At 40.3% G+C, this 10,397-nt stretch overlaps 1 protein-coding gene across 1 annotated transcript; it reads right to left on the bottom strand.

The window, feature by feature from the left end:
* Positions 1-217: 217 nt before the first annotated feature.
* On the bottom strand, positions 218-4,452 carry LOC146563992 (uncharacterized protein C1orf232). The gene is made up of 4 exons (XM_085290342.1): positions 4,109-4,452; positions 2,460-2,537; positions 2,122-2,228; positions 218-1,650 (listed from the first exon to the last, which is right to left on the bottom strand). Exons 1-4 carry the CDS (start codon positions 4,187-4,189, stop codon positions 1,305-1,307), a joined length of 612 nt encoding a protein of 203 aa, XP_085146468.1. The 5' UTR covers positions 4,190-4,452; the 3' UTR covers positions 218-1,304.
* Between the last annotated feature and the right edge of the window lie 5,945 nt (positions 4,453-10,397).

The following is a 10,397-nucleotide window of genomic DNA, read 5'->3' as shown; positions in this document are numbered from 1 at the left end:
TTAAGAGGTGAAGAGAACCCCCTGCTGGCCAGAGGCAGAATTTCGTGTTCTAGATTTTTAAAAAAGGTTCGAGTCAAAGCTTCTAAAAACAACCATCACAGAGATCAGCAAATGAATGAATTTTTTTCCAATATTGCTCAAAAGTTAACATTTTTCAGTCACGTGTTCATACCTTACAAGAACTTCAGTGCAATAGTCTTTATTATTATATACCGAAAACAGCAGAATAAAACAGAATAAAACATGGAATAAGGCATAAATCACAAAAGAACAGAAATAATACCATAATAAGTCAATTTTTTTTTTAAATCACAACATTTTAAAAGTCAAAAAACTCACACATTTCAGTCTCAGTCACAATCACAAAATCCAAGTCATCGGTTTTACCGGCTTTATCTCACCAGGCGTACATACGTGTCAAATAAATGTGCTCCACATTTTGCATTCCTGAAGTTTAAGAGAAACTCAGAAGATTATGTAGTATCTACATCACACTGCCAAATTACCTTTCTATAATCCGCTGGCCTCTGAACAGGTTAAGTGAGATAATCCCTGTCTAATCCTGCTATCACTGCCTTTAATCTCTTAATCCGGTTTTTGTTAAACTACAGATTAGATCAAGTTTGCTGACAGGTGTGGAGGCACATGTTCGTGGTGAAAGAAGCACTTTAGGGAAGTAAGTGTAGTCATACAACTGCAAAAACAAAACACTGCCGTGTGCTGCCTAAACCAGTGTGGTCGTCACCAAAATTCTGCCTTACTGCATTCTCTGTGCTGCGGTTAGATGGTAAAGAGACAACTCAGGTCTGGGTGCCCACCTCATCTCCCAGAAATAATTCAGAATTTCATAAATTAGCATAGTGACTTTTAATACAGGCAACTTTTTTTCACAAGTAGTAGTGGTTGGAGTTCAATCACTGGTCCGGGATATGAACACTACCTCTGGCTCTGTGCAGGCAGAGAAATGGAAGCTCTCTTTGTTAAGTGTCGCCTATGACCTACACGTCCTCTTTACTCTTACATAAATAGACTGACCTTTAAGTAATGGGGAACCAAAGATTACAAAAAAATAAATAAACAACAACACTGATTTTCTTTTTATGTCTCAACCAGCAATCAGGCCATTGGTAGTAATGTGGCTGTGAACACACGTTTTCTGGAGCGTATAATAGCTGACAATACAGAGGGACTTCAAGAGGCGCCAGTTTAGTTACAGGATATCCTTTGCAAAATTTACCTTCCTCCTACATCTACCACCCTCCTCATGTTGTTTATTTTCTTTTACTTTCTCCTCCACCATGTTTCTAATTGGTCTTGGTCTTCAGCTCTGCCAGCTTGCTGGTAACAAAGTTCCATTTGAAAGACGCATCCTCGTTGCCTCCTCCCAGCGAGACGTACTTGGAGAAGCTATTGTTGCTCCTTCCTCCCCCTTCACTCTGCTCTCCCTCAGTGACCTGCCCATCCTGCTGACTTTCCGCCCCTCCAGCCTCTATCACCCCTTCCTCACCTTCCCCTGTTGCTGCCTTGTTCTCAGCAGCAGCGGCGGCAGCTTCGGCCTGTTTCTTGGCTGCCCAGTTAGACGCAAAGCTATCCCAGAATCCCGTGCGCCTGGTGGGTCGCGGAGGCTCCTCGGGCTTTGCTGCAAGCGGACTGAGAATTTAGACAAAGCAGTAGGTGCTTTAAATTATGAAACAACTGACGAAGATTTTAGATTTTAAATAACTTAAGTTTTAAAATTACATGTAAACACAAAGACTTTATAAGAAAGGCTTCAATAGTGATTAATCCAACAATCATTACTTTATGAAATAGACAAAAAAGACAGATTTTGGCCAGTAAGTATCCTAGATTTTCAGAAAATAAGAATTTATGTCTTCCAGTAATTATCTTCATTTCTATTTGTTTTTCTATTAAACCTCCTTTTCCCCTCTCAGTTCAGTCTGTACACCAATTTTGGCCAAAACATTTCTTTGGGTCAGTGCAACGAAAGTAAAACTTCAACCTTATGAGTTACAAAATCGGATAAAGGTGTGATCTCAGTTGGAAAGTGTAAAGCTCTGTTTCACCAGCAACATCAATGTTCATGAATGCATGTGAGAAGATAGACGATTAAAAACTCACTGGTCAGCGACAGGGGGGCACTCAGTCTCCTCTAGGAGCTGGTGTTCATCATCTTTGTTGAAGATCGCTGATAGCCGATTCCAGCTTTTAGCTCCTGCCCCCTGCATCTTGACAAGGTCAGAGGTTAAAGTAGGGATTTAGTGCTGTCAAATATCACTTGACTAACGCTCCTCTGTCATATCTTTAGACATATGCTTAGCATGAACCTTTGCATGGATATTCTCACTTTACTCACTGCATCTGTGACCATTTTATAAAGTATTTGTGAAGCCTGCGTGATTAGTAAACGGACAGAAAATACCCTACAAGGTTTACAAGCACTGCCAGGGTTCACATACTTTCCTGGCCAGCTGGGAGACAGCATTGGGCCCCTCTTCCTCCTGCACTGGACTCATATCATTCTCCACCTCTGTGACCTGCAACACCAGTAAACAGAACAATATTTCATTAACCTGTCCACACACAGTCTGGTCACAACAAACTGTCTAAGTTTAATGCACAACACAGAATCTGTGCACAGCAGTCGCCATCTGGTGCGTATTGTGGGTACTGCAAGCTGAGGCAGACCTAGCTTAAACACACATGACACTATTATATGAACTACTGGAGACTAAAAATAAATTGCCACCACAGAAAAATGTTTAATATTTCTTTATTAAAACTAACTTTAACATTTTGCACATTGTGTTTTAATTGCTTGTTTTTTCTCTTGACCAACTTACTAATTACTTAACAGTAGTATTTCCACATCAGTGGATGTTTTGACATAAGGAAGACTGATAGTCAAACGCTTTAGCAGTCTCTAATTTCACTAGAACGTGTGAAGCAATGGCAACTCAAATAGCAGTGATGACATCTCTGCATATCTATCTAGATGGAAACTATCTCTCCGGATTCCCTGTCGTCCTTGCAAATGCCCGGGCAGCTCAAGAGGCCACAATGTGAAGCAGTCAGCTGGCAGATCTGAATATGCCAGTGAGGAACCTGGCTATCTGTCTCGTCCGCCTGTCAGCCCGTCATTCACTGGAATGCCAACTAATCCGTTTGTTCAGCTCCTGTGCAGGATCGAATTTCTCAGCTCTCTGGAGATCTGGGTCAACGCAACACTGTTTCACGAGAACCAAGTCCTGCATCGAGTGCAGGTGTTGCCGTGAACATGAGCAGTGGGAAAAATCCAATCCAACAAAAACCACTAAAAAGAAAGTCGATGTCTGACCCTTGGAAAAGGTCACCGCGTAACTCCAAGACGTTCTGAGAGCTTTAAAAAGGTAGAAAAGAAAACGAAGAAAGTTCTGCTTCACATGAGTGTAATCGTCTATTAGTCCTTTCTCTGCGATAAAATGTTTTTATGTTTACTTAAGTCACCACAGGCATCTGAAATATGACTACAGACCAAGATTCAATAATGATTTTATGTAAGAAGATACCAAGCAAAAGGGCATTCGATGACTGCTGAAAACATCCCATATTGCTTGCAGTGTTGCCTGTATTTTGGTTAAAAGCTGTTTAATTATTGCTGTGATTGCTCTTATGTATCTGGATTTCATTTTAAGTCCACATTTGTCTAACAGCAACTAATAAAAAAGTAGATTTGATGCATGTATATTTGTATGCACATGTTAGTAAACACAGTTTCATCAGAGTCGACTTGCCAGCGTGCATTAAGGCCAGCATTGCTGTTCCCAGGCCGAACATCTGTCTTAAAGTTCCCATTGCATGGAAAACAAATCAGCCCTGCAAGCTCATCTAACCCTGTGATGAATAAGAAATGATCAGCAAAACAAAACCAGCTGACTTTCTGACTTCTGTGCCAACAATTATGTCAGCTTTCTTGTACTTTAACCTCTTAAGCCCCAAGCCTAAGTCATCTCCTGCTTTTTCCCCCGCATCAGGAGGCGTTGGGGCTTAAGAGTTTAAAGTGTTTCTGACAAACAAATTAATGAGTAACATGAGCAAATGTGGAGAAACATGTATGTATATTCTGTACCTCCTCGGCAGTGTCCTCCTCATATTCGGGATTAATAGTCTTCAGCACTTTGCTTTTATAAACCTTCCACATTGGATTCATACTTGCAGAAATAGATGCTCAACACTTGAGGGCAAGACCTGTGAAGATGCCTCTGCGCTCCACCCTCCACCGAGTCTCCACGTCCACCTTCAGCTCAGTTGGGCCGACTTTGGCCTGTTTCCATGCGTAACGTTCTCAGCAGATTATAAATGCAGGGAACTTGTTCAGAGCTGAGGCCCAAACTTTGTCATGCTGCTTCTCCTGGTCAGATTATGTCTGTCTCATTAAGCCAGCAGGGCTGACAGCTGCTTTCATCCCCACAGAGTGTCTGAACAGGTAAAGCTAGGAAGTTGCGCTGCTTGTGCATCCGCCTACGCAGGTATACACACACACACACACTAATTGTCAGCGTCACGGTACTGCCTTGGTTACCTGGAAACAGGTGTGGATTTCCTCATTCATATTTCAGAGGGTTTCTTTTGCAGAGCCAGAGGTCCATTGTCATCCTGTGCTGGTAGGATGGCTCCTATAACCTTGCCACACAAACACACCAATACAAACTAGTTTTTCAGAAAGTTGGAACTACTGTCTAAAAGGTAAATAAAATAATATAAATTCCACAAGTATTTAATTAAATTAGACCAAAGACCGCTTAATAAATGTTCAAAAGTGAAAAAGAAATCTAAAATGTCTTTATGATCTTTGCAGTTTACATGTGCAAACATAATTGCAAATGTTTCCCTGAACACAGGGTGTGCAGGTTGTCAGTGCTATTCAAATGTAAAAGGTTGTACATTTCCACCTTGATCTATTCTGTGTACATGAGCACAGAGCTTTGAGAAATTCATGTTCTGATAACATCCTCCCCCTCCTTCCACGTCCCGTCTTATTCAAGTAGCGAGCTGGAGGGGTGTTGTGTAAAAACGTGCAACAGTCGCTTGTAATCTGAACTGCATTTGAATTAACGCTACACACAGGTGCTCATGTCTTCTTTATTTATGGCAATTCATCTTTATACCATCCGTATTAACAAGTAACTCCTCTTTCACTGTCACCTGGCCACTTCCTCGCTGTCCTCCTCTCTGCCGCTGCTATTGGCTGCCGTGACAGATGAGACGAACACCAATCAAATTCAGGCGCCATGCAAGGTTTTTTTGTGTTTTTTGTGACTGGTCGCCTGGCAACCCAAGCGGGCTAGTTTCATGTAGATAAAGAGAGAAGTATAAAGCTCTGATGACAGATTGGATTTCACCAGCCACAACACAAACAGCCGACTACAGACTACAGCCGTGTTTTGCTCACCTGGCTCAAACTGACAGAATTGTAACTGTGGTGATAAACTCAAACATCAGCAGCATAACTGATCGCTATAAACGATCGCTGCAGGGAAGGATTGATAATGATCTTGATTATCAGCAGAGAAATTTGACCTATGCTGTTCTGTTGCCCTCCTGATCCTGGTTTTGATTACCATACAGACTTCCACAGTAATGAAGCTGTAAGGTCGGGTAGATCCATACGATCGGCGTGAATTATGAATGCAAGTCTATGGACGACACATCTACACATAAAGACGGGTGGAATTTGGTCATTTGAACAGCAGCCAGTTTGGGCAGCTTGAGGAGCTCAGGTTTCAGATGGGAAAGGTCACACCCAGGGATTTATCAGTTACCGCAGCACACACAGCCAGTAGATTATTATGTATGACTGACATGTTATGACCTACATATCTTTTGAAACATTACAAAGGAAGCTGGAGAGTATTGTAACCAGTATGTGTCGGGATATTAAAATAGATCAAATTAATCTGGGTGTCGCTGATAAACTCTATCTGGATTTAAAGTGCATATCACTCCTCAAACTACAGTTTTGAGACGTTTACATCAGACATATTTTTCTGAAATAAACTTGTCAGAGGAGAAATACGAGCACAAATCCATCTACCTGAGTACTTCAATAAAAGCTTGAAATATTAGAACGTTTTTGTGATATTTGACATTTCTAACCCCTTACATTTCAATTCAGTTTGTTTGTAAAAGAAAATAGACACGTATAGCTGCAGATCCTTGCACTGATAATACCCCTAAGCTTTTAGACCACAGGTGCTTGGCTCAGTTATCATTTCTATCTCACAAGATAAATTTTCATAAATAAATTAAAACTGATCAGAACTGAGTTCAGCTTACTGGTGTCCGGCCTTCCACAACAGTCCCAGTTTTCCATGTGGTCCACAGGAAAATTAATTGCCTAACCTTGTTTTAGACTATTTAAAAACAAAGCACTAACTGGGGCTTTCCAGCCCTGTGAAGGACTGGCAACTTGCACAGTGTATACTCTGCATCTGGCCCTGAGTCAGCTCCAGCCCTCATCATGAACTGGATAAGTGGTTTATAAAATAGATACATGGAGGCTTTTCCATTGAATATCAAGAATTCTAAAGTTAGAGAGGCAAAGTCGAGATGAGTAGAGCAGGGATAGTGGATATAATGAAAAAAGGATGTTGAATATGGAACTGTGAGGTAAGAGGAAAAGAGAAAGCTCACAGAGGAGGTTTATGGGGAAAGGACACGGAGAGGGTAGGGTGAGTTGGAGGCAGGTGATCTGCAGTGGGAGCAGCCGAAAGAAGAAAAATAGAACTACAAATTCATTTTAATTATATATTTTAATACGTTTATTACCTCCTTTATCACATTAAACACAGACAGCCTCAGATCACCACTAGGTGGCTCAAGAATCCTCAACAATGGTGGACATCCGTTTCAGAGAATCTTGAAGTCGCACTCATTTCCTTTTTTCAAATGCCTAATGATTAAGGCCGTGATTTTATCCCACACAGGCACAAAAATACGGAATAAATAAGAATACAATGCAATATAAAGAGAATACCTACTAGTAGGGAGTGTGATTGCATCAAATAGTTTTTTGTTATTGAAAGCGGGAACAAAAGGATTTGGTTGCTTTACTAATCACCCTATTTGCATTGCAAATAAACTCAGTACAGGTAAAGGCTGAAGTCAGGGTTCTGGTGGTTGATTTCATTTTCTTGACGCTGTTCGTTTAAGTTAATTCCAATTTCTGTTAGGCCCATTGTATTTGTATCGACTTCTGACAGAGAACCAACTTTTTGTATTGTGTATATATACACACAATCCAGAAAAGCTTTCTACCTAAATTTAGGCCACAGGTCTTTGTCTCAGAGCAGTTTATTTTGCATTTGAATTTCAGAGAGAAGTATATTTGCATTTCAGCGTGTCCTCCTTAACAGAGGGTGGCTACCCAAAGACAGGAACTGGTCTTTTCCACCATCAAAGCATAAAACCGATAAAAATGGACTAAAGCCGGTTTTGATACTTTGAGTGCTCACAGTAGTTTACCTATGTGACTCTCATGAATAGCTAGCAAGACAAAAACATGAAAATAAATCTACTATTCTTGATTTCATGATACCAAAGAAGGTTTACCTATGTGGAGCTAGATAAATACTGCCTCCTTTCGGTTCTTGCGAACACTGTGTGGTCTGCAGGAGGTCCCTGAGTTCATCCACATGCGTATCATATCACTTTTGACCACTGGGGGGCGACATATGAAATAATTTCCTGCTTCAGTGGGTTATTTGAGAGATTAGGAACACAAAGTACAGAACACAGTGTACTGAATGTCATCCATATACTGCCTCTGCATGCATGCTACAGTGTTAACATGCAAGCCTCTCAAAAATCAGAGATATTAACAAGTGATGTGCAGCATCGTTAATAATCTAAATGGAGCTGCACAGGAGATGCTTCACCACATTAAGTTTTCTGTGCATGATGCTACATTTTCCTTTGCAATGCCTGAAATCACAGCCAACTGAAATTAGTAAGATTTTGATATATGTAAGCTAAACAAAAGGCTCTGGATATGCTGAAGCTCTATTGTCTGAGCAGACATCCCACCACACAGGAATGTCATTCATTTCAGTGACTAAGCTTAAAGCTGGTTTCCTCTGTCAAGCTTCTCATTGTTGTAAAGCTGATATCATAATCCCCTTTTCATTTTATCATACAGGAATTTAACTGTAGTGATATTAAAGAAGTTTGCATCTTAATGCTAAGATGTTCTTACTTTATAACCCAACGCATTTAATTAACCTCCATTCATACTGTAGGTACGTAGTATGTTATTTATTGTGTATTTTATTAATTGTCCTTAACCAAAGTTAAATGACAAAATATTTGTGTATATTTATGCAAAACGTCCCGGAGTAACTTCATTGTAGAGCCTGTGCAAAGAACATTTCACTGCATTTGTACTTATTGACACTGGCCTGTTACATCAATGTATGATAAGGCATCATTTTGTTATCTCGTAGGCTTAATGATTTTATATAAAAATATTTTCAAAGAAAAAGATGCACTAAATTAGTATCGTAAATCTAAGTCCAGACGTTGCACTGCAGCGTATTGTTGCTCTCAATACAGGTGTAAAAAAATACCCTTAAACCATCATGTGTATTGAACATGTGCTGTTCAGGAAAAACACCCACAAGTCAGTGCAGGTGAACCGGTTGACCTGCTTTAAAAAATACATTCATAACTACTTTGGAGTTAATGCCCTTCACTGCAGACATTGACACACATCTGCGCTCTCACTTCTTCTAACCTCCCCAGCTACAGTATCTTGTCACAAGACAAGATACTCATATTCGCTGCCATGAGTCTATTTAAGAGTTTGTTGTTCAGCCTCCTGCAGCGACTTGGAAGGGAAAAGTCAAATTCCACTGCGAGCTATAGCGCTGATGCATGTGCAAATGCACACCGGACAAAATGTTTCTACACCAAAGGAGATCTAAGTGTAAAGGCAGATTAATGCACTAGTGACTGTTTCTTCCTAAATAAAATGTTATTTCATTTTACAGCTGTTTAAAAATGGTGACATGTGGTTGAACGGCTTCAGCTGGTGACAAGCATCAAGAACGTCCTGGGAAAACAAAGATGTCTGGTCACTCTAGGAGAGCATGAACCTAGAGGCTCTTTGCTATATTTATTCTGTGCAGTGTCTGAAAAACCTGAGTCATAAACTGCAGTGTTGAAGATCAAGGCAAACAGAGCTGAGAATTTTAGACTAAAAGGATCTGACATTCAGTTTTAAAGTCTAAGAGTGATTTGCTGATGTTCACTGCTGCAGCGAAATCTCCGTGTGCAGGTCAGTAGGTCAGACTGCACGAGCGCTCTATGCCCTCTTGCTCATGCAGTTCAGCACATTAACTGAAAGACCTGACATTTTGAAAAATACGTCTAATGGCTTTTTTAATACGAGGTGAACAAGAGGCATCAGCAGAAATCAGCCTGTCATATTGAAAAAAGGGAAATTACAATGATGGCCTGGAAATGACCACACGAAAACGTACAGTTCTGGTCCACAGTTTACATCCACTCATCACAGGCGTGAATGTCATGGTCATTTTGGGATTGTAATGATTTCTTTCAGCTGTTGTTTTTCCAGCATGGAATGATTCACAGCATACATCTGTGAGTTAGGTGCATATGTTTGAATTATTTGAGATGTTCTCTAATCCACACAGGGTCAAAAGTATACATAGAGACTCAAACATAAGCACACACTCTCTTAAATCTGTGATACTTGAAAAGGCCAAAGCCTATTAACATCTCATTGATCGTTATTGACTACAAATGGTAGTTTATTTTTGCAGCCATACAACGGGGTTTGTTTTACAGCACTCATTGGACTTAGCAAGACTTAAGAAAATAGTCAAGCCCAATGTAAGAGCTGCCAAATATCCAGCCAGAATTAACTTTACTGATGGGTGCCAAAAGCATCTGGTTGAGGTGCAACTTGCTACAAGACACTGGTTGTCTTTCAGGACAACCAAGAGAAAAGCACTAAACAAAAAGGTCACCCATCACAGACGTACAAATGCAAGATTTTCATTTAAGGAGGTTATCAAAATTATTAAAAATACCCCATATTATTATTTTTGTACCACACTGTTAACTGCCATGTTTGCAGAAGAAAAGGGCCCAAACACATGACACTGAGACAGACTGAAATAAACAGAACAAGTGACAAGAACCCGAAAAATTCAGTCAATGCCAAGAATAAACCTCAAAGAGACACTGAAACACAAACTGTGGTGAAGAACAGGCCTATTTACACACACACACACAAGGTAATCAGGATATAGGACACAGGAGGGTAACGGGACACAGGTGAGGACAGTCATGCAGTTAAAGGAATTGTGATAAAGAAACAGGAGGCAAAATAAGAA

The sequence above is a fragment of the Mchenga conophoros genome, linkage group LG11 (genome assembly GCF_057382185.1).
Source record: "Mchenga conophoros isolate Kocher_MC1m ecotype Shallow Benthic linkage group LG11, M_conophoros_male_GT1.1, whole genome shotgun sequence".
Classification (NCBI taxonomy): Eukaryota; Metazoa; Chordata; class Actinopteri; order Cichliformes; family Cichlidae; genus Mchenga; species Mchenga conophoros.
The sequence above is the reverse complement of the archived record's forward strand: the minus strand, read 5'-3'. Positions and strand labels throughout refer to the sequence as shown.